The sequence below is a fragment of the Hyperolius riggenbachi genome, chromosome 3 (assembly GCF_040937935.1).
Source record: "Hyperolius riggenbachi isolate aHypRig1 chromosome 3, aHypRig1.pri, whole genome shotgun sequence".
NCBI classification, from domain to species: domain Eukaryota; kingdom Metazoa; phylum Chordata; class Amphibia; order Anura; family Hyperoliidae; genus Hyperolius; species Hyperolius riggenbachi.
In genome coordinates, this window is record NC_090648.1 from 84,445,894 (window position 1) to 84,470,883 (window position 24,990).

The 24,990-nt window shown below is 47.4% G+C and overlaps 1 protein-coding gene across 3 annotated transcripts in view; it reads left to right on the plus strand.

Annotated features, from left to right (window-relative positions):
• The window catches only part of PGLS (6-phosphogluconolactonase), a 69,222-nt gene extending 53,112 nt beyond the window's left edge, over positions 1–16,110 (plus strand). For all 3 annotated transcript variants that reach the window (XM_068274473.1, XM_068274472.1, XM_068274474.1), the window contains exons 4-6: positions 7,633–7,734; positions 10,721–10,861; positions 15,337–16,110. In XM_068274473.1, coding sequence (XP_068130574.1) covers positions 7,633–7,734; positions 10,721–10,861; positions 15,337–15,474 — 381 coding nt within the window. In that variant the 3' untranslated portion in view covers positions 15,475–16,110. The remainder of the gene's footprint in view (positions 1–7,632; positions 7,735–10,720; positions 10,862–15,336) is intronic.
• The last annotated feature ends 8,880 nt before the right edge of the window (positions 16,111–24,990 follow it).

Consider the following 24,990-nt stretch of genomic DNA (forward strand, 5'->3'; position numbering starts at 1 on the left):
TTGTCACAAGTAAGCGGAAAATGACACTTTGTGACAAAAAAAAAAAAAGTTTCCATTTCTGCTAACTTGCGACAAAAAAAAATGAAATCTGCCACGGACTCACCATGCCCCTCTCTGAATACCTTGAAGTGTCTACTTTCCAAAATGGGGTCATTTGTGGGGTGTGTTCACTGTCCTGGCATTTTAGGGGGTGCTAAATTGTAAGCACCCCTGTAAAGCCTAAAGGTGCTCATTGGACTTTGGACCCCTTAGCGCAGTTAGGCTGCAAAAAAGTGCCACACATGTGGTATTGCCATACTCAGTAGAAGTACTATAATGTGTTTTGGGGTGTATTTTTACACATACCCATGCTGGGTGGGAGAAATATCTCTGTGAATGACAATGTTTTCATTTTTTTTTACACACAATTGTCCATTTACAGAGTTATTTCTCCCACCCAGCATGGGTATGTGTAAAAATACACCACAAAACACATTATACTACTTCTCCTGAGTACGGCGATACCACGTGTGGCACTTTTTTGCACCCTAACTGCGCTAAAGGGCCCAAAGTCCAATGAGTACCTTTAGGATTTCACAGGTCATTTTGCGACATTTGGTTTCAAGACTACTCCTCATGGTTTAGGGCCCCTAAAATGCCAGGGCAGTATAGGAACCCCACAAATGACCCCATTTTAGAAAGAAGACACCCCAAGGTATTCCGTTAGGAGTATGGTGAGTTCATAGAAGATTTTATTTTTTGACACAAGTTAGCGGAACATGACACTTTGTGAAAAAAAACAATTAAAATCAATTTCCGCTAACTTGTGACAAAAAAATAAAAACTTCTATGAACTCACCATACTCCTAACGGAATACCTTTGGATGTCTTCTTTCTAAAATGGGGTCATTTGTGGGGTTCCTATACTGCCCTGGCATTTTAGGGGCCCTAAACCATGAGGAGTAGTCTGGAAATCAAATTCCGCAAAATGACCTGTGAAATCCTAAAGGTACTCATTGGACTTTGGGCCCTTTAGCGCAGTTAGGGTGCAAAAAAGTGCCACACATGTGGTATCGCCGTACTCTGGAGAAGTAGTACAATGTGTTTTGGGGTGTATTTTTACACATACCCATGCTGGGTAGGAGAAATAACTCTGTAAATGGACAATTGTGTGTAAAAAAATCAAAAGATTGTCATTTACAGAAGTATTTCTCCCACCCAGCATGGGTATGTGTAAAAATACACCCCAAAACACATTATACTACTTCTCCCGAGTACGGCAATACCACGTGTGGCACTTTTTTGCACCCTAACTGCGCTAAAGGGCCCAAAGTCCAATGAGTACCTTTTAGGATTTCACAGGTCATTTTTGTTTCAAGACTACTCCTCACGGTTTAGGGCCCCTAAAATGCCAGGGCAGTATAGGAACCCCACTAATGACCCCATTTTACAAAGAAGACACCCAAAGGTATTCCGTTAGGAGTATGGTGAGTTCATAGAAGATTTTATTTTTTGCCACAAGTTAGCGGAAATTGATTTGAATTGTTTTTCTTCACAAAGTGTTATATTCTGCTAACTTGTGACAAAAAATAAAATCTTCTATGACCTCGCCATACACCTAATGGAATACCTTTGGTTGTCTCCTTTCTAGAATGGGGTCATTTGTGGGGTTCCTATACTGCCCTGGCATTTTAGGGGCCCTGAACCGTGAGGAGTAGTCTTGAAACCAAATGTCGCAAAATGACCTGTGAAATCCTAAAGGTACTCATTGGACTTTGGGCCCCTTAGCGCACTTAGGGTGTAAAAAAGTGCCACACCTGTGGTACCGCCGTATTCAGGAGAAGAAGTATAATGTGTTTTGGGGTGTATTTTTACACATACCCATGCTGGGTGGTAGAAATATCTCTGTACATGACAATTGTTTGATTTTTTTTACACACAATTGTCCATTTACAGAGAGATTTCTCCCACCCAGCATGGGTATGTGTAAAAATACACCCCAAAACACATTATACTACTTCTCCTGAGTACGGCGATACCACGTGTGACACTTTTTTTGCAGCCTAGGTGCGCTAAGGGGCCCAACGTCCTATTCACAGGTCATTTTGAGGCATTTGTTTTCTAGACTACTCCTCACGGTTTAGGGCCCCTAAAATGCCAGGGCAGTATAGGAACCCCACAAGTGACCCCATTTTAGAAAGAAGACACCCCAAGGTATTCCATTAGGTGTATGGCGAGGTCATAGAAGATTTTACTTTTAGTCACAAGTTAGTGAAAAATGACACTTTGTGAAAAAAAAACCCAATAAAAATCAATTTCCGCTAACTTTTGACAAAAAATAAAATATTCTATGAACTCGTCATACACCTAACAGAATACCTTGGGGTGTCTTTTTTCTAAAATGGGGTCACTTGTGGGGTTCCTATACCGCCCTGGCATTTTACGGGCCCAAAACCGTGAGGAGTCTGGAAACCAAATGTCTCAAAATGACTGTTCAGGGGTATAAGCATCTGCAAATTTTGATGACAGGTGGTCTATGAGGGGCCGAATTTTGTGGAACCGGTCATAAGCAGGGTGGCCTTTTAGATGACAGGTTGTATTGGGCCTGATCTGATGGATAGGAGTGCTAGGGGGGTGACAGGAGGTGATTGATGGGTGTCTCAGGGGGTGATTAGAGGGGAAAATAGATGCACTCAATGCACTGGGGAGGTGATCGGAAGGGGGTCTGAGGGGGATCTGAGGGTTTGGCCGAGTGATCAGGAGCCCACACGGGGCAAATTAGGGCCTGATCTGATGGGTAGGTGTGCTAGGGGGTGACAGGTAGTGACAGGAGGTGATTGATGGGTGTCTCAAGGTGTGATTAGTGGGGGGAATAGATGCAAGTAATGCAATGGCGAGGTGATCAGGGCTGGGGTCTGAGGGTGTGGGCGGGTGATTGGGTGCCCTAGGGGCAGATGGGGGTCTAATCTGATGGGTAGCAGTGACAGGGGGTGATTGATGGGTAATTAGTGGGTGTTTAGAGGAGAGAAAAGATGCAATGCACTTGGGAGGTGATCTGACTGCGGGTCTGCAGGCGATCGGATGGTGTGGGTGGGTGATCAGATTGCCCGCAAGGGGCAGGTTAGGGGCTGATTGATGGGTGGCAGTGACAGGGGGTGATTGATGGGTGATAGGTGATTGACAGGTGATCAGTGGGTTATTACAGGGAAGAACAGATGTAATTAATGCACTGGCGAATTGATAAGGGGGGGTCAGAGGGCAATCTGAGCGTGTTGGCGGGTGATTGGGTGCCCGCAAGGGGCAGATTAGGGTCTGATCTGATAGGTAAAAGTGACAGGTGGTGATAGGGGGTGATTGATGGGTAATTAGTGGGTGTTTAGAGGAGAGAATAGATGTAAACAATGGATTTGGGAGGTGATCTGATATCGGATCTGCGGGCGATCTATTGGTGTGGGTAGGTGATCAGATTGCCCGCAAGGGGCAGGTTAGGGGCTGATTGTTGGGTGGCAGTGACAGGGGGTGATTGATGGGTGATTGATGGGTGATTGATGGGTGATTGATGGGTGATTGACAGGTTATCAGGGGGGATAGATGCATACAGTACACAGGGGGGGGGGGGGGGGGGTCCTGGGGAGAATCTGAGGGGTGGGGGGGTGATCAGGAGGGGGCAGGGGGGGGATAAAAAAAAAAATAGCGTTGACAGATAGTGACAGGGAGTGATTGATGGGTTATTAGGGGGGTGATTGGGTGCAAACAGGGGTCTGGGGGGTGGGCAGGGGGGGGTCTGAGGGGTGCTGTGGGCGATCAGTGGGCGGGGGGGGGGGGCAAATCAGTGTGTTTGGGTGCAGACTAGGGTGGCTGCAGCCTGCCCTGGTGGTCCCTCGGACACTGGGACCACCAGGGCAGGAGGCAGCCTGTATAATACACTTTATATACATTACAAAGTGTATTATACACTTTGTAGCGGCGATCGCGGGGTTAACATCCCGCCGGCGCTTCCGTATGGCCGGCGGGATGTTACGGCGGGTGGGCGGAGCCAGTTGCCGGGGGAAGCGCGCGTCATCAATGACACGATCGCTCCCCCGGCATAGGAAAAGGACGCAATGCCCTAAGGCGTATTGCGGTCCTTAAGGCATCCACTTTGCCGCCGCCCATGGGCTGTGGGCGGTCGGCAAGTGGTTAATTCATACACAACTGATGCATGAAAGATCAGCAGAATAGCCAGGCAACTGGTATTGTTTAAAAGGAAATTAATATGGCAACCACCATATGCCTCTTCCTTCAGGTGTCCTTTAAAGGGATCCTAGCAGCGTTTTTTCTGCAGTTTTTCCTGGTTTCTAATAGCTGTAGAAGCTGCCATTTTTCTCACCCTCTGCCCTTATTTATCCAGGGAAAGGTGTGAATGTAATAAAGTGTGACTCTTTGAACTGTTTAAACCACAGTGTGCTATCACCCCCCTCCCCCCCAACTTATGGAAGCTTTTGTTTGCTCATTGCTACTGCTAATTGCAGCAGTCCTTATCTGCCTGCTCCTTTTGCGGAGGGGCAGGCCACGGAAGTAGGGTAATAAATGCCTCGTACAAACATTTAAATGTAAAGAGAAGTAGAATGGAATTTGTTTTTGTTATGAGCCACTTTGAAGACACACCTGAGAGCACACACAAAAAAAAATCCACTTGCCTTCAGGGCTGTGGATTTCGGAGTTGGAGTCTGAGTCGGAGCCATTTTGGGTACCCGGAGTCGGAGTCGTGGTTTCATAAACCGAGGAGCCTGAGTTGGAGTCGGAAGATTTTTTTACCGACTCCACAGCCCTGCTTACCTGGGGCTTCCTCCAGCCCCTGCCAGCCGTCCTGTGCCCTCGCTGCAGCTCTGCTCACCGCCGGTGGCCTGGGGTCCACTCCGGCGCAAGATACCCATTGCACCTGCGCAAGTGGCTCTGAGTTGCACTGACATCATCCAGACTGTACTGTGCAGTAGTTCTGTGACTGTGCTGTGCAGTCCGGATGATGTCAGCACAACCACGTGAGCCGCATGGTGGAGCGCAGGAGAAGCCAACCCGGATGCTGACCTGGAGAGGTCGGCATCTGCACCGGAGGGGACCGGGAGCCACCAAGCTGCGGCGAGGGCACAGGACATGTGCAAGGGGCTGGAGGAAGTCCTAGGTTAGTGGATTTTTTATTTTTATGATGCTCGGACCTTCCCTTTTAATGTGCTATTGAGCTGCCCTGGGGGCTAAAAATACTGCTCGGAGGTCTTTAAAGGAAAGATCCACGGTGATATAAAAAAAAATATATGTACTAATCCACTTACCTGGGGCTTCCTCCAGCCCGTGGCAGGCAGGACGTGCCCTCGACGCCGCTCTGGAGGCTCCCGGTCTTCTCCAGTGGCTCACCCGACCTTTCCAGGTCGGGCTCTTGTGCGCTCCAACGCGCATCACACTTGGTCACGCTGACGTCATCGGACTGTACTGTGCAGGTGCAGAACTACTGGGCCTGCGCAGTACAGCCTGGAGGACGTCCGATGACGTCAGCGCGACCAAGTGAGACGCACGTTGGAGCGCACAAGAGCCCGACCTGGAAGCCGGCCTGGCCAGGTCGGGTATGCCACGGGAGAAGACGGGGAGCCTCCGGAGCGGTGTCGAGGGCACGTCCTGCCTGCCACGGGCCTGAGGAAGCCCCAGGTAAGTGGATTCATATTTTTTTTTCTCTGTGAACCTTCCCTTTAAAGACCTACAAAGATTAAGCTTTCCACCCAAGAGAGAGAGGTCTTTTTCAAATTCCTGATATGTAGATCAAAATTTTAAAGCGTAACGTATATGTAAGTTTGATGTTCATATTTCTATAAGTTGTGCTTTTCAACATTTTAGTCGGTATACCAGGAAATAGTTTGAAAAGGTCTTTCTATTAACCACTTAATGACAAGCTGACTTATAAAAACGGCCTGCTAGATCTTCTTAATGGCTCCAGGTCGTTAATAAGTCAGACAGTGCTGCTGCCGCTGTGCGCGCTCCCGCTCCTGCGCATGCATGTGAAAATAGTGGGGGGAAAAACCACCATAGAAAAAATGCACCTTAATTTCCAAATAATATATTGTCCCCATACTTTGTACTAGGGACATATTTAAAATCTTGTGATAACCAGAACAAATAGGCAGATAAAATGTGTGGGTTTTATGTACAGTAGCAGTGTTTATATTAAAACTGTAGAGGATGAAATCTGAGAAATAGTGTGTTTTTTTTTTCATTTTTTCCTTGTTTTTCCCTTTAAAATGCCTAGAAAATACAGTAATTACTGAAAACAAAGATCAACCCCAAAAAGCCCAATTGGTGGTAAAAAAAAAAAAAAAACCAAGATATAGATCATTTCATTGTGATTAGCAGTGATTAAGCTATTGGCAAATGAAAGGGAGGAGCACTAAAAGGTGAAAATCGCTCCTGTACGTTAGGGTAAAAACAGCTTTGGCCTGAAGTGGTTAAAAGCTTAGGTTGCATACAAACATTCAATTTTGATTGACCAATTTTACCCCCTCCATCTAATATCTGGCAAACAGATTTTGAATACTATGAACAGATTGTGTAGGTAAGCACTCATACTAAATGGAAGTGATAAAATTGGCCAATGACTGGCTAATCAAAATTGGATGTACAAATAAGAAAAAATGAGCCATAAGTTACTTTTCTCCTATGTTGCTGTCACTTACAGTAGGTCGTAGAAATCTGACAGAAGCGACAGGTTTAGGACTAGTCCATCTCTTCATGGAGGGATTCTCAGGGATTTATTTATTTTTAAAAGCTCTTAGTGAATGACAGTTGCTCTGTTCAACTGCCAAAAAACTGTGTAGGGAGCAGGGAAGCTGGACCGCATCATTGTTCAAATCCTTTTTAGGGAATAGCTTTATAAAGAATGAAAGCCTTGCTGATAATCCCCTATGAAGAGATGGACTAGTCCAAAACCTGTCACTTCTGTCAGATTTCTACTGCCTACTGTAAGTGACAGCAACATAGGAGAAAAGTAATTTATGGCTCATTTTTCTCCGGAAAAAACCTACTTCTTATTTGTCTATGTTTGCACATATTTTAAATTTCACAATTTTTCGCCATAGTGCCCCTTTAAGCCTGGTACACACTTTTAATTATGATTGGACAGTCACTGTCCACTTTTACCTTTCTGATGTAGTATGATGGTTTGCCTGCACAACCTGCTCATAGTATGCCATATCTGTTGACCCTCATATTACATGGAGGCGGTAAAATTGGTCAGTGATTGGCCAATAAAAATTGAAGGTGTGTACTAGGCTTTATTATTTGAATCTTCTATGGTCTCAATCAGATTGAATGCTTTCATGAAGGAGGAAGTGAGGCCATAACACAGGAAAAATGCCAAAAACAAGTTTGAGATTACAAGTCTTTATTGCTGTATCCAAAGCTGAGGAAAGCTCTGCTCAGACATTGCTATTCCCTATAAGGTCATAGACATGAATGTTCCCTTCTGACAGACTTCTCTGGGAAATGTTCCCTTCTGACAGACTTCTCTGGTAAGTCTTCACATATGTGCATTAGATTGGGGTAAAGAGCATTGAGGATCCACACTGTATAGTCAGCCTGTGTGGTATTTCCCCCTCCACGTCACCTTCCCTTATTTTCCTTTATTTCTAGATCTTCCCAGGAGATGAGCTGCCGACCTTTGACTTGCTGATCTTAGGGGTGGGGCCAGATGGTCACACGGCTTCCCTGTTCCCAGGACACCCCTTGTTACAGGTAAGACCGGGCGGGGTCACTCTGAGGGGAGGTCAGTGTGGACTCGCTGGGATCCTGAGCATATTTCCCATACCGGTTACTGTGTTCATGGAGTGTATTGATCCCCCGTGACTTCCGATGACCTCTGAGTGTGTTTTTTGTTTTTTGCATGAAGAATAGATCGATTGTACACACGTAAATATTTTAGGACTTTCTGAGAGGCAGAATGTGGAAGCATTGTAGGAAATGAATTAAAGTGCACCCGAGGCAAACCTCAGAAGAGGAAAGGCTCTGGATCCCATAGAGTAGGGGTGCCCATTGCGCCAATCATGATCTACCAGTAGATCGAAGGACTGCTGGGTAGATTGTGGTCAGACGTTCAAAGTAGCGAAGCCACGGAGACCAACACTGCTCTCGTGCTGGGACTGGCTGGTGCTGTACTGTCAGTATGGGGTGCCCGGCCAGTCACAGCGTGAGAGCACAGTGTCAGTTTCCGTAGCCCCTCCCAACAGCTCACAGGCAGCGAATGAGGGCTGCGCTTGTGTCCTTGGCCCCTCCCCTCCAGCACGTCCCACAGCCGTGTTGTGGGGAGGCTTGTAGATGACCTTGAGTGTGGGCACCCCTTCTATAAAGGTTTCCCACGCTGTCCTTTGGTCCCCCATTGCCAGACATATTCCCCCAGAAGATGACCTTGCCAGTAATCACATCAGGTACGCACGAGTGTGGCCTTGCTCTGTCTGTGTGAGTGCGGTCGTACTTTGCCTGCGCGAGTGCGGCCGTACTGTGCCTGCGCGAGGACTGGCACGGTCGTGTGAGTGCAGCGCGGATTCGCTCATGTCAGAATAGACTGATAAGCAGGGTCCCAGGCAGCGGCGGAGGACAGTGTGGGAAGCCTCTGAAGGATCCAGAGGTGTCAGTCTCCTTAGGTAAGTATGGTTTGTGAACTTTATTAGGCTTTGAGTTCTCTTAAAAGTACTTCGAAACCAATCCTAATCTAAAATTACTTCCACTTGATCTTATCTCTGCCATGTTCTACTGTACATACCAACCATCATTATTTTACTAACGCACATTAATCTGAAAGTCTTTGGTGCGCTTAAAAAGAACTTGAACAGCTGCCAAAAACAACAATGTTGCTCCATCCACTGATCAAATAGTTATTCAGTCTAGCACGTGGATCAAAATAATGTAATTGTCTCTGGTCCAGCACTCTGCACACAGTCACCGCAGTAGTCTGCACACACAGTCAGGGACGCCTCTAGCCATTTTGTCACTTTAGGTGAAAAAAACCTGTAACCCCCCCCGCGCGAAAAATAAACATAATGCGGCAACGTTTCACCAAAAAATACTCGGTGATGAGTCAGCGCAGCACTCTGCGACGACAGTCAGCGCAGCACTCGGGGACGAGAGTCAGCGCAGCGCTCTGCGACGATAGTCAGCGCAGCGCTCTGCGACGACAGTCATCGCAGCGCTCTGCGAGGACAGTCAGCGCAGCGCTCTGCGAGGACAGTCAGCGCAGCTCTCTGCCAGGACAGTCAGCGCAGCTCTCTGCCAGGACAGTCAGCGCAGCTCTCTGCCAGGACAGTCAGCGCAGCTCTCTGCCAGGACAGTCAGCGCAGCTCTCTGCCAGGACAGTCAGCGCAGCTCTCTGCCAGGGCAGTCAGCGCAGCTCTCTGCCAGGGCAGTCAGCGCAGCTCTCTGCCAGGGCAGTCAGCGCAGCTCTCTGCCAGGGCAGTCAGCGCAGCACCCTGCAAGGGCAGTCAGCGCAGCACCCTGCAAGGGCAGTCAGCGCAGCACCCTGCAAGGGCAGTCAGCGCAGCACCCTGCAAGGGCAGTCAGCGCAGCACCCTGCAAGGGCAGTCAGCGCACCCCACGCTGGTGCAAACTCACCAGAACACACTGTCCTAGATCACTCAGTTCAGATCCCAGCCTGGCTGCTCTGTCATGGCAGAAGGGATCTCATCAGATGTTACATCATGTTTGCACCATGAAATGGAATTGGACTTGATAGTGTGTTACCCTCATAAAAACCGGTTTTATTCCAATAAGCCATACACTAAACTTTTCAAATGGTGTGTCCAGTCAAGGCACATACAAAAAAGCATGTGAGCATTAGAAAACTTGCCGTCTCACAAAGCGTTGTTAGACACCGCTTACTCCGGTCACTAAGTTCTGTATGCGGGAGCGGGAATTGCAATGTGATTGCGGCTGACATGCTGTATATATTTGGGATTTATACAAATTACAAATGCTGCTGTGAGAATGATCCAATAGTTATGCATTGTACACAGTGCTTTGCTGATCCCCAGCAATCAGCTAAGTCCTGATGCTGGAGGAAAGCACCCCAGTGTGAACCAGGCCATTTGGCTATTGATTGAAAATGGATGGAAAGGCCACACACAGAGCGATGGCCAGTATTTTCATCAATTCCAAGAAAGCGATCAATTTTGAGCTGGACTCAGATTTCTGCCCAACTCTGTTATTTTAGCTCAGTCACAGAACTCTGAAGCATTGGACCAATCAGAGCCAACAATGAAGTATTTGGCCAATCGCAGAATGCAAAAAAAAATGACCAAAAAAGGCGACTCGATATCAGAATCGGAAAATGGAGATTCAGAAATCCGCAGAACCGGCTTTGGCGGAACTCTGAATATTCGCGGAATCAGAAATTTGCATTTCCGACCATTTCAACTGTATGTGCTGCCACACATATTTTAGCAGTCCGTATGGTGTGCAACACGCAAGACCATTAGAAGTGCTTAGACAGCACTTCTGACGTTCACACTATATGCGCTGTGCAACATTTTCGGCAAATTGCAACGCTGATCCCATTCATTGTATGATTGGGATAAGCAGTGCAATGCAGATGGTGTGCGATCACTTGCGTTATGATTGCACAACCATCTGCATTGCCTAATGTGAACGAGGCCTGTAACACACCATTTTAAATCGCTGTGTGGTGTCTTTAGTGAAAGGAGCAGCTTCTCATCTTCCTCTTTCCTTGCAGGTAACAGATCAGATTGTGGCTTCCATCACTGACTCCCCCAAGCCTCCTCCACAGAGAGTCACGCTCACTCTGCCCGTCATCAATTCAGCTAAGACTGTGGTGTTTGTGGCCACTGGAGAGGGCAAAGCCGCAGTCCTCAGAGTAAGTCATTTATCAACCTTCTGTTTTTACATGACATGCTGTTCCTGGTTACCACAGCTGTTCTGAGCTGCAGAGGGGCTATCTGTGTCACGCTGGGTACATGAGTTAGTTACTAAAGGACACCAGAACTGAAAAAACCTATAGAAACGAGGCATATACTGTGACCTGTCCTGACACTTACCGCTCCCCCGTTCTTCTCTCTGCCCCCGCATTCTAACTAAATGCCGTCTCCGGGTCGCCAGAGTGGGGCACTACTGCGCAGGCTGGGCTGCCTGCATCCCACAGCGTGCACCTGTGGCCTGGAGCACCTACGCATCACGTCATATGCGTGACGTCATATACATGTGCAGATTGCTCCATGCCACGGGCGTGAGCTGTGGGACTCGCCCTGCTAGCGCCTGCACAGTAAAGCCTGATTTTGGCGACCCGGAAGAGGGTCCCGGGGGGGGCTTTTAGGTATGATAGGTGGGCTAGAGAGGATGGGGGCAGCGGCTGGCATCAGGACAGGTGACAGTATATGCCTGCTCCCCTCGTTTCTCTACCTTTCTTCACATCTGATATCCTTTTAAGGCCTGTATTGTCATTCAAAAGAAAAAAAGAGGTGTGGCTCAAACCAGGATTCACCTGACTTATATTCTGGCTGATAAAATGTCTATTGACAAATTTAAAGGGGCATGGCAAATGCATATTTATCACCTGATGAAGGCTGTAATATTCCGTAACATGTAGTGTGCACTTGTTCGTGAATACAACAAGATTTGTTGCAGCCAGTGGTGTGCCGTCTCTTTTTGTTGTTTGGACGTTTCCATTAGCCGTAGGAGCAATCCGGCTGAGACAAGGCACCGGCAGCCGTTCAAGATTTATACCTGATTCACTTATTCTCCGTGCACCAGTTGATGTGATTGGTCAAATGCATATTGCATCTGCTTCCCAGAATATGCAGGAGCTTAAACCAACTCACTGCTATGCCCTGCAGGATTTGGCCCACGGAAAATACTTTTGCATCTCAATCGGGGCGCTGGGTGTAGGCGCCTCCCATGCCCTCGCCCTAACCTCTCTCGAGGAAACTGGGGGCAGTGCTGACACTCCAAGCACGCTAAGGCCTGTACTCACCTGGAGATGTATCAGGGAACGCACTGCGACGCGACCCGCCGAATGAACATTGCAGATCCATCTACCAGCACATCACTGGTGCGAACAGGGGTTCAAAAATGTCATCCATGTAATAGCACACCCATACCCACGTCACGAGTGAACACTGGCAACGTGGGTGCAGCTGGCGCCACCATAGACCATAATATGAATTACAGCTATAGCGGCGCTCAGTGAGTAACTTCAGTGCCGTCAGAAGACTGAGCTGAAGTTACATTTAAAACACTGTAATTCGGCCTCCAGCAATTACTGGAAGCCGAATTCTTTAATTCCCCACTATCCACGTCGACTTGCAGGGGGAATAGTATTTAACGTCGCCAGGAACTTGTGCAGAAGCAGGATAAGCCATACCGGCTGTATCCTGCGCCCAAGTCTCCCGGCGGCGAATTTTCTCTTTTACACCGTAGCGAGGGTCGCAGAAACGACCACTCATCACGCAAAAATAATCACTGGTCACAGGAAAATCGCAATGTGGGTACGTAGTTTAAAGTGAAGCTAAACTGAGAAGGACATGTATTTTCCATTTAAAAAAATACCAGTTGCCTGACTCTCCTGCTGATCCTGTGTCTGTAATACTTTTAGCCACAGCCCCTGAACAAGCATGCAGATCAGGTGCTCTGATTGAAGTCAGACTGGAGTAGCTGCATGCTTGTTTCAGGTGTGTGATTCAGCCACTACAGCAGCCAAAGAGATCAGCAGGACTGCCATGCAACTTGTATTGGTTAAAAAGAAACATCCATATCCCTCTTGGTTTAGGTACTTTAGTGAAATCATATCCTGCTCGCTAATAGATAAGGCTGGAGAGTTGCACTGCCTGACCAGGGTTTGGGATACAAGGGGGTGTGTGAGGAATGGTTTCCTAGGATACCAGGAGACCAGCAGGACTAGCATTCCACAGCAGTCAGGTATGCATGCTTCACTCAGAGGGGGAGGTACACAGAGGTTAATGACGTGCTTGTCACCACATGCCACAGATCAGTCACTCCAAGTGGTCCCTCACATTGTCTGAAGGAATTCATCATAGCAGTATTTTATAGCCATCCAGGTGTGAACAGATCTGAATGAGTTCCTACACTTGTCTGTAATCATATGAGGATACTTTGTGCATCTTTGTATGCAGTACAGGGGATTCTAGCAATAAACTAACATGCATCACTAAGCACTTTATTAGGAACACTGTACTTAGTACTCTGTAGGGCCTCCGGTTGCCCTCTGAACAACCCTTGCTCTTGTTGGCATGCTGAAGTGGTTGCATAATTCAGTTTCTGCAGATTTCTCAACTGAACATTTATGCTAATGTTGAATACTCACCTCACGACGCAGGAAGATGGATCCCAGTGATGTCCGACGCCGAGTAGTCCCTTCCCCCCCCCACATCATCCATCTTCCTGCCGGCAGGTATACACAGTCACGTGACTGCACACGACTGGTACAAACGCGAGTTTAAGAAATCAAAGTACTTTGTGCGGGAGTCGTCTGGGATCTTAAAGCACCGATCCACCGTGCATAATCGTGCGCCTGTACCAACGTCACAAGATCCTGGAAACGATTGCTCAAAAAAAAAAGTTGCCGGAAAAAATTGCGCAGTGGGTACGGGCCTTACGTTTTAAGCTTCAAATACATGCACTGATCGAATACATGTCACCCCATCCCTCAGGCAACATTACAGTGCTGGCAGTGTCGGACTGAGATGTGGAAAAGCTGAGGAAATTCACCTGCTGGCCAAGCAACAGTAACCCTGTGTTATCACTCTCAATAGAAACCTGCAGCAAGTCTTCACTGTGAACAGCAACACCTGATTACTGCTGCTTGGCCAGCAGGTGAAATTTCTCAGCTTTACCACCTCCCAGTCCGACACTGAGTGCTGGGAGCACTCCTCTGTATCGGTTACATGTGCCAATCTCAGTCTAGCAGCACTCCAGATCTCACCTAGTAGCAAGGCAGTAGACCGCCACCATCCATTATAAAGTATTATGCTCTTTATTGCTATGTCGGCATGACCGCATAAAATGATGAAGGTAGGGCCAAGATTATAGAGATGCGTCGCGCCAGCAAAAGACCAACATAGAGTGATGGAAGTGCCATGCGGGGAAGGGGGGGGGGGGTGTTGAGTGGGGAGGACAGTGCTCTTGGCCGAAGCAATTCGCCAGGCTGATCGTTGGCTGAGATTTTGGGGGCCACCGTACATGAACTGGATTCTCTGCAGAAGCAGTCATCAGCCACCTCACCCGAGTTCCATCTAGCATGTGTACGAGGCTTTAACCGTTGGTTACACCCCCCCCCCCCCCCCCCCCTATTCAAATTAACCCCAGCCAGGCTACTTTGAACATCAACTGACTACATTTTTACAATGGGACATTTAGCTGCAGTGCCTCCTTTGTTAAAATGTTGACACCCTACGTGCAAAGCTATCAGATAGTGTTCTTATATGACACCAGAGCTGAAAGCGATTGGAAAAACAAGGTGAACGGGCATGTATGGGAAGCATACCCACCACTCCACCTGTTCTCCTCCGTCTCTCTCTCCTTTGTTACCTAAATGCCCCCTGCAGCCTCTTCTGGGTTAGTGAATTTCGCAGGTGCTTGCCAAGCTGTGCGCATTATAGACTGTTCACCCATGGAACAGGCTGTAAAGGTGTGTGTGTGTGTGTGTGTGTGTGTGTGTGTGTGTGTGTGTGTGTGTGTGTGTGTGTGTGTGTGTGTGTGTGTGTGTGTGTGTGTGTGTGTGTGTGTGTGTGTGTGTGTGGTGGGGGGGGGGGCACTTAGGTAACAATGGAGGGGGACAGATGATCACGCGGGGGGGTGGTCATGAGGACAGCTTCCCAGGCAAGCCTGCTCCCTCCTCCTATCCTTTAAGGTATGTATAAACATCCAATTTTACCACTCCAATGTAGTAAGAGGGTGAACAGATTTTGAGTACTTTAAGCGGACTTTTTAAGTAAGCCCTCACTTACTGTGAAAGTGGTAAAATTGGCCAATCAAGATTGGATGTGTGTAATAAGCTTTAGAACTGTGACAGGAGTTATGAAGAGCACAAGTACTCCTAAGCGAGAGTCATCTTAGCTCATGTGTCCCTTTATACAAGCCTGCTTACCATTTTGTTATGAGCAACCGTGTATATGCTTATTTATGCAGTTCCTTGTCAGCCAATAGCATAGAGCCCGCCCCCTAGAATCCAGGGAACCCCCACCTACACTGACAAAGGCTGCAGTAAAATTCTAACAGCGGTTCCAACCCCTAGCCGTCTATCCGGAATGACTATAGGAGTTTTCAGTTGTGTTCTGCTTTAACTTCACTTCTTTGATGCATTTCTTTGTGTTTCAGCGTATCCTTCAGGAGGAGGAGTCTGATCCCTTGCCGGCAGCACGAGTCTGCCCAATGAGGGGTAAGCTGCTCTGGTTCCTGGATGAGCCCGCCGCTCGGGATCTAACGTGCCCCGTGGAGAAACACTCTGTCCTGTAGTCCTGCACTTAAGAGCGTCAGAATCCGGAGAGGGTTCAGAACCAGAGTCCGGATCTCCCCACACTTCATCCCTGGTGCTACCAGGGCCACAGGCAGAAGCAGAGAGCTGGACAGAGCAGAGCTACGGGTCAAAGTCAAGCCAAGGACAAACTAGGTACAGGTCAAGCCAGCGTCACACAATGCAGAAAACTATGACTGTACTCAGCACGATGGACATTGGTGCAGCCGCTTCCTGCGCCAAAGACTGTACAAGAGGTAAAGCCACGGATGCACAGACTCAAACACCAAAGCCAAGGACAGACCTGGGACCAGCATCAAAAATGACGCCCACGGAAGTAGAGAATAGGTAGCCAGAGATGAATTCCCAGAAGCATCTCCAGAACCTCAGGCAGTTCCTGAACCGGAACTGAGACCACTTCATGAGCAGACCATGTAGCTTGAAGATCTGCCCTGCATCCTCTCCATCCATATTCTTGACTCTGCCCACTGTACCCTTAACGATCTGTCCCCCTCTCACATCTGCCTCCTGCTAGGATCTGCTCCTCAGCGTCTGAGGAGACACGGCTTCCAAAAGATTTGCACATCTCAAACGATATCACACAGTTCTGCACCAATAATAAAGTGCTAACTCGTCCACATGGTGTGTTGTCATCACTTTAGGGGGGCCCGTTTTCACTACATGCAAATTCCTGTGGTTTTTCCGCACACATAGTCACATTGTACTGTGTTTCAGTGGGCCTGTTTCCGTTGTATCCAGAAATCACACGCAGAAAAAATCTGGACAGCAGTGCTACAATTTTCCGGATGCCTCATGGTGTTTTTGTTTAGCGTTTTTTTCAACATACACGAAAGATGAAAGATGGGAAAGTGTAAAAAAAAAAAAAATCTGTGGATTATGCATGCGAATTCACATGCAGAAACCCGATGCAAATGCATGCGAATTGACATACGCATGCGGATTCGCGTCCAGAAAATAGCATAGGAATTTGCATGCTTGTAGTGGAAACGGACCCTGACTGTACATGATAAGAAATTAATACAGCTTTGTGTCGTAAGGCAGAAGGAAGAATGTGGGGAGTCGGGTCAGACCACCTTGCCCCATAATAACAGCTTCTTTTCTTGCAATGATACAAGTCCCTGTAGTATAAGTAGCCCTCCCTCCAAGTATAGGTTGCTAGAGTTAGCCCCCCAAGTATAATTAACCAGAGGTAGCACTCCAGTATAGGTAGCCAGAGGTAATTCATCCAGTATAGGTAGCCCCCAGTTTAGGTTGCCCTCTTAGTATATGTAGCTAGAGGTGTCTCCCCAGTATAAGTAGCTTTCTTAAGCATAAGCGGTGAGGTGTTCCCCCAGTTAAAGAAGTCCCCTTAATATAGGTTTGGCAGGTGTCCCCCAGTATAAGTACCCCTCCCCCAAGTATCCCCACAGAATAGGTAGAGAGAGGTGTCACCCAGTATAAGTACCCCTCCCCAAGTATCCCCACAGAATAGGTAGAGAGAGGTGTCACCCAGTATAAGTCACCGCTCTAATATAAATGATATCTCCCAGTAGGAGGAGGCAGCCATGGTGCGGTGGCGACCATGGCACGAGCCATGCCTGCATCCCTCTAGATACGACTCTGTGGGGAGTGCCACAATTGCCTCCAATGCATCCAATCAGAATCCAGATTTTAACAGTTTATTCAAATAATGAGAGAATACTAGTTGATTTGGATGTTGTGAGCTGCTTTATTTAAACAGAACCTGAAGCGAGAGTTATATGGAGGCTGCCATAGTTATTGTCTTTTAACCACGTGAGGACCGTAGGCTTACACCCCCCTAGTGACCAGGCTATTTTTTTCAATTTAGGCCACTGCAGCTTTACGGGCTCGCTGCAGGGTTGTGCAACTCGGCACACAAGTGATTTCACCCCCTCCCCTTTTCTGCCCACCAACAGCGATTTCTGTTGGTGGGCTCTGATTGGTGCTGGGGTGTTTGTTTATTTTTTTTATAAATATTTGTGTTTATTTTTTAAATAATTTTCTCCATTTATTTTAGCTACCCACCCTCCCTCTCTCCCTTCCCTAGCCAGCCTATGATGGCAATCAGCGGTTATAGGCTTCAGCTTGTGATATCTGAACGCTCTCCTGCCTCCCAGGGGGACAGCCATGTCACATGGCTGCCCCCAGTACAGCGCTGCTGTAGATCACAGCGCAGTTGTTCTAATGACTACATCTGCTCAGCCACTGATAAGGAATAATTCAGAGTTTTGTAAACAAAGATTTGTAGACAGTCCCTTTTCAATGAGCAGCAGGCTCTTGTGTACAGCCCCCAGCCCCCAACCTCTCTATTCCTTCCCAAGTGCTCTGTACTGTAGGGATGCTGCAGAAGTCTGCAGAGCCAGTTCTGCCACCATCAGAGGTGGACAGAGTGAGTATAATAAGCTGAGGCTAGGAGCACACTCCTTCTGTCTGTTTTCTGTATGCATTTTCTGATCACCATATTTGTCTGTATGTGTGAAAACATGCATGTTTTATCACAGAAGTTATTGTAACTGATAAAGAGAATGCATGCCGTGCTTTACTGCTGTCTGTTCTTAGCTGCATGGGGAAAACACATCCAAGTGTGCACTAGCCAACTGAATAACATTGGTTCTCAGTTTACCTGTGCAGAAAGCGAGGAGGGGGGGAGGGAGGGGCCCCATCCAAAGTTTTGCAGGGGGGCCCAGTGATTTCTAGTTACGCCCCTGCTAGCCCCTCCTCCTTATTGTTAAAAATGTCTCTCGCATCTAACATCACTGACTTAATCCAGTAAAAGATGTTCTAGTGATTTGGGGTTTTTTTTTCCACATTGCCGGGGGAGCTATTGTGTTGATTGAATCATGAGGATTGTTTTGAACAATCCTTTCTCTTTAATGCTGAATCAGATCTCTTGCAGAAGTCTGCAGAGTGCTTGAGGCCAAATGACAGGCAGCCTCTTCCGTGGAATGTGGCATTATCCTTCCCCAATCTGTCCTGACACCACAGCTAGACCAGACTTCTGCTTTAGTTCCCTTCCGGGAGAGATTTTGGCTTTTGATACCCAGTACTGGTCGCTGTTTTAGCACAGAAGCCTTGAGGTTTGAACAAGCGTAAATTTTGGGCCAAATTTGAGTCACCTGCCAGAATCACACTCTTGTATTTTACAGTCAGCGCTTGAAATGCATTGAATTGAGATTTTGACTATTGGATTTAAACCACATTTTTTACAAATTGAAAGATTAAACAATTTTTCTACAGTGACAGGAAAATGTACCTACGCATGTAGGCACGCCATTTTTGTCTGCTAGCGAGGTAAGTCTAGGGGATGCCATGCATTTAAGATGCTGATTATAAGCTTTTTTTGTGCATCGGCCAACTGCCATTTACCCTCTAGTCCTTGCTGTTATTTGCTGTACACTACTTGGAGCCCCTCTGCCTTTATATTTAGTTACGCAATGTGAGAACGGTATAGGGATACCAACATCAGTGCTGTCATTCTTTACAGTTGTGACCTCGAAAACAGCATGTAGTGCATCCGTGTACCCCTCTTGTGTCATGTCATGCAGTGCATCTGAGTATCTCCCTCTTGTGACCTGCAGTACAACCATGTATCCCTGTTGTGGCTTGCAGTGCATCTGGGTATCTCCCTCTTGTGGCTTGCAGTGCATTCGTGTACCCCTCTTGTGGCTTGCAGTGCATCTGGGTATCTCCCTCTTGTGGCTTGTAGTGCATCTGGGTATCTCCCTCTTATGGCTTGCAGTGCATCTGGGTATCTCCCTCTTGTGGCTTGCAGTGCATTCGTGTATACCTCTTGTGTCTTGGGCCTGGTGCACATTGAGCGGTTTTTGTAGCGTTTTCCAAACCGCTTCCGCCTGTGAAAACGTAATGTATCTCAATGGGATGGTTTTTAGCAAACCGCAAACGTGGGTCCTGCAGAACTTTGCAGTTTGCAGAAGCATTTCTGCCTCAATGTAAAGTACAGGAAAAGCTCAAACCGCTCTGGAAAATGCTAGATCAGAGAGGTTTTTCAGGCGGTTTTGTTACAGAAGCTGTTCAGTAACAGCTTTACTATAACCATATTTGTAATCTAGCAAGGAAATGAGCAGCGCTACTTAAAAACAGAGTAGTGCCTACCTGCAAAAGAGTGCAAGCCCCACTTGTGGGGTCGAATACACACCGAGCATACACGTGACCTGTCTACCACTAGAGGAGGATGTTGGTTTCCATTAACAGCTTGCATGCAACCTATTAAGTACTCGTCCCTCCCACTGCGAAGAAGTCAATCCTCCATGGGAGGGGCCTAACACTAACTAAATCCTAACCTATGTATATGCATAGCCTGGGTGCGGCTAATCAAATAAAATTGAAAATTGCGCAAAAAGGTGGATCAGCGCAACACCAGGCCGCCTCCGAATGGCCTCCATCAGAGATGCGCTGAGCCCCCCCAGGAACTACAAACGCACCTTGAACCCAAACAGAAGCTCTGCATATACACCAAAAGCATGGCTGTTAAGTGGGAGCAGCTGACAAAAAACGAATTACATTAGTACATAGCAAGGAAATGAGCAGCGCTACTTAAAAACAGAGTAGTGCCTACCTGCAAAAGAGTGCAAGCCCCACTTGTGGGGTCGAATACACACCGAGCATACACGTGACCTGTCTACCACTAGAGGAGGATGTTGGTTTCCATTAACAGCTTGCATGCAACCTATTAAGTACTCGTCCCTCCCTCTGCGAAGAAGTCAATCCTCCATGGGAGGGGCCTAACACTAAATCCTAACCTATGTATATGCATAGCCTGGGTGCGGCTAATCAAATAAAATCGAAAATTGCGCAAAAAGGTGGATCAGCGCAACACCAGGCCGCAGGAGGCGGCCTGGTGTTGCGCTGATCCACCTTTTTGCGCAATTTTCAATTTTCGATTTTATTTGATTAGCCGCACCCAGGCTATGCATATACATAGGTTAGGATTTAGTTAGTGTTAGGCCCCTCCCATGGAGGATTGACTTCTTCGCAGTGGGAGGGACGAGTACTTAATAGGTTGCATGCAAGCTGTTACAGGAAACCAACATCCTCCTCTAGTGGTAGACAGGTCACGTGTATGCTCGGTGTGTATTCGACCCCACAAGTGGGGCTTGCACTCTTTTGCAGGTAGGCACTACTCTGTTTTTAAGTAGCGCTGCTCATTTCCTTGCTATGTACTAATGTAATTCGTTTTTTGTCAGCTGCTCCCACTTAACAGCCATGCTTTTGGTGTATATGCAGAGCTTCTGTTTGGGTTCAAGGTGCGTTTGTAGTTCCTGGGGGGGCTCAGCGCATATTTGTAATCTGCTACACAAAAACGCTCCAAAAATGCTAGGCATGTTTAGAAAATCTCTCTAAATGCCTAGGATCGCTGTGAAATATGCTCCAAAAAAATCTAGCGTTTTGAGGATCTGCTAGTGGGTTTGCTGTGCACTGGGCCTTGCAGTGCATCCCTCTTGTGGCTTGCAGTGCATCCGTGTATCCCTCTTTGTGGCTTGCAGTGCATCCATGTATCCCTCTTTGTGGCTTGCAGTGCATCCGTGTATACCTCTTGTGGCTTGCAGTGCATCCGTGTATACCTCTTGTGGCTTGCAGTGCATCCGTGTATCCCTCTTGTGGCTTGCAGTGCATCCGTGTATCCCTCTTGTGGCTTGCACTGCATCCGTGTATCCCTCTTGTGGCTTGCACTGCATCCGTGTATCCCTCTTGTGGCTTGCACTGCATCCGTGTATCCCTCTTGTGGCTTGCACTGCATCCGTGTATCCCTCTTGTGGCTTGCACTGCATCCGTGTATCCCTCTTGTGGCTTGCACTGCATCCGTGTATCCCTCTTGTGGCTTGCACTGCATCCGTGTATCCCTCTTGTGGCTTGCACTGCATCCGTGTATCCCTCTTGTGGCTTGCACTGCATCCGTGTATCCCTCTTGTGGCTTGCACTGCATCCGTGTATCCCTCTTGTGGCTTGCACTGCATCCGTGTATCCCTCTTGTGACTTGCAGTGCATTCGTGTATCCCTCTTGTGACTTGCAGTGCATTCGTGTATCCCTCTTGTGACTTGCAGTGCATTCGTGTATCTCTCTTGTGGCTTGCAGAGCATCCGTGTATCTCTCTTGTGGCTTGCAGTGCATCCGTGTATACCTCTTGTGGCTTGCAGTGCATTCGTGTATCCCTCTTGTGACTTGCAGTGCATTCGTGTATCCCTCTTGTGACTTGCAGTGCATTCGTGTATCTCTCTTGTGGCTTGCACTGCATCCGTGTATCCCTCTTGTGACTTGCAGTGCATCCGTGTATCCCTCTTGTGGCTTGCAGTGCATCCGTGTATCCCTCTTGTGGCTTGCAGTGCATCCGTGTATCCCTCTTGTGACTTGCAGTGCATTCGTGTATCCCTCTTGTGACTTGCAGTGCATTCGTGTATCTCTCTTGTGGCTTGCACTGCATCCGTGTATCCCTCTTGTGGCTTGCAGTGCATTCGTGTATCCCTCTTGTGACTTGCAGTGCATTCGTGTATCCCTCTTGTGACTTGCAGTGCATTCGTGTATCTCTCTTGTGGCTTGCACTGCATCCGTGTATCCCTCTTGTGGCTTGCAGTGCATCCGTGTATACCTCTTGTGGCTTGCAGTGCATCCGTGTATACCTCTTGTGGCTTGCAGTGCATCTGTGTATACTTCTTGTGGCTTGTAGTGCATCCCTCTTATGGCTTGCAGTCCATCCACGTATCCCTCTTCTGGATTTCAGTACATCCCTGTATCCTTCTTGTGACTTGCAGTGTAACTGTCCCTTTTGTGGCATGCAGTGCATCTGTGTACCCTTCTCATGATTTGCAGTGCATAACCATAGCCCTCTTGTATTTTGCAGTGCATTTGTGTATCCCCCTTGCGGCATTCATCCTTGCAAGAAGGAATAAGCAGTCTATAGGAAGGATTCTTATTGGTCAGTTCAACAGATCAATGGGAAAATAAAGTGGGAAGTTCAAAGATGGACCCCTACAATAAGCATCTGTGAATTTTCCACTCTCATTTGGGCTACAATCTTACACAAATCGTGATTAAATTGTGCGTGAGTACGCACTCATATACTCTTTTCAAAATCCTGCGGAAGGAGGGAATCTGAAAAGACCCCTTTAATCAGGGCTTCTAGATTCCATCGCATGTCCGCCCTGAGGTCTACCTTGACAGGTGTGTGGGGTGGTTACACCCAGGGGCGTAGCAATAGGGGGTGCAGAGGTAGCGACCGCATCGGGGCCCTTGGGCCAGAGGGGCCCCGAAGGGTCCACCCTCTATCACAGTATTAGCTCTCTATTGGTCCTGTGCTGGTAATAATCACTTCTATAGATGCTTTGAATAGTAGTAATCCTTAACACACTGTTCTCCATCCCCTTCTTGCACCTCTGACACTGGGGTTGTCCTTGGCAGGTTTTGGTGCGCCGTATCAATTGTTATGTATAGAGTGCTTGGGGGGCCCCATGTAAAACTTGCACCGGGGCCCACAGCTCTTTAGCTACACCACTGGTTACACCCATCCTTCCTAGTATGACATTTTAGAATTCTGTATATGAAAAAAATCTGCAAACAAGCAGAATTCTGAGATGAGCACCTCAGTAAATCAGGTGATGAGTATAACATTCATCTACCCTCATTTCTGACATATAACAACATCCCCCTTACTCATTTAGGCCGGGTTCCACATAACATAACGTGAAAAGCTACGTTTTAGGTCATGTTTTATGTTGTATGCGTTTTTGGTGCGTTTGCTTTTTTACCGCAGATGTGTTTTTCAAGCGTTTTGCATACTTTTTAATGTGTTTGTAGTTTGCATATGTAAAACGCATATGCGTTTTGTATGTGTTTTTATCTTTGCACTGATGCAAATCACTAGGAAGACAACAGGAAGCGGAAATACATCAGAAATCTTTATTTAAAAAAAAAAGCATACAAAACACAATACATTGTGTTTCAATTGACTTTCATTATGTGCGTTTTTGATGCGTTCATGCATAATATACAACAAAACTAGCGATTTTAAAAATGCCAAAGTACAAACGCATACCCATACATTTTTTTTTTTTTATGAGGCCAATTGAGTAACATTGGTGCATAAAACGCAGCGTTTTATGCAACGCTAGCGTTTCTGCTGTGTGTGCACCCAGTTAAATCAGGTAAAAAAGAATGTTGGGACGATAAAAGGTTGTTTCATGGATTTCTGTTTCGCATGGCCGGGTGAGCTATTGTGTTAAGCGAGTCGTGAAATTTACCATTGGCGTCCAACAATCACCAGCCTTTAATTCTGGCGATGTGTTGTCTCTGGTTTGGGGCCCTTGCCTCTCGCAGAAGCCTGGACAGTGCTTGAGGCCAAATGAAAGGCCGCTTTTTCCATGGTATGCGGCCTCACTAGCAACCCACTCAGCTTTACTGCTTCCGTTGCCAGCGACTTTTTGTGTCTCTATTACAGACATTTCCAAGGAATCCATTAAGGAAACCCTTTATTTTAGACACAAAGGCAGATGCAATTCAATTTCTCCTCACCTAAGTGATCATTTCTCATCGTCTCTTTAAAACAACTTTTCAGCAGTTCACAATTCAGAAAGTAGTAGTAGAGAAAGTACTGTCAAAATTATTGTATTTTCTTGCTTGCTGGAGGTTTAAAAGGCATTTAATTGACAATTGTGAAAATATCAACAATATATCAAAACTAAGGAGAAAAAGTTAATTGCATATGGTTGACAGTATGTTCTGATTATTTCTCCACATAACTTACTTTATTTAAAGGGAGTCTGAAGCGAAAAAACTAAACTTGCCTAAGGAGAGGGAAGGCTCTGGGTCCTATAGAGCTTTCCCATTACCCCTATGGTTCCTTCAGTTCACTGCTGGCTTTCCCCATTAGCAGTCTGCTGTCTGTTGCTGTGGTAGGCTTCGGGAGCCTGAGTGCTCCAGAAGACGGGCTGCTCTGTACTGCGCACACGCAAGCATGCTCACTTGCACATGCGCAGTATGGAGCCCGCCCGTCTTTGGGAGCACTCGAGATCCCGAAGACTTCCAAAGCCTCATACGGCAGGAGATTTTAATGGGGGAGCCAGCTGTGGAATGAGGGGACCAGGAGAGGAATGGCAAGGCTCTATAGGAACCAGAGCCTCCCTCTCCTTGTGTATCTTTTTTTTTTTTTTTTTCCACGTTAGTGTACCAGAGATGGCTGAAAGGAAAGATTTGATACTTACCCTGGGCTTCCTCCAACCCCAGAAGCACGTCTGAGTCCCTCGCCGTCCTCTTGCAGTTTGCCGTTCAGCTGCAATCAGTCCTGTAATCTGGCTCAGTCGTGCCAGCCAGCTCTTCTATGCAAGCGCGACCCTTCCGTACATGCGCAGAAGAGCCGACTGACGCGACTAAGCCAGATTACAGGGACCGATTGCAGGTGAACGGCAAACTGTGGGAGGGCAGCGAGGGACTCAGACGTGCTTATGGGGCTGGAGGAAGCCCCGGGTAAGTATCGAATCTTTCCTTT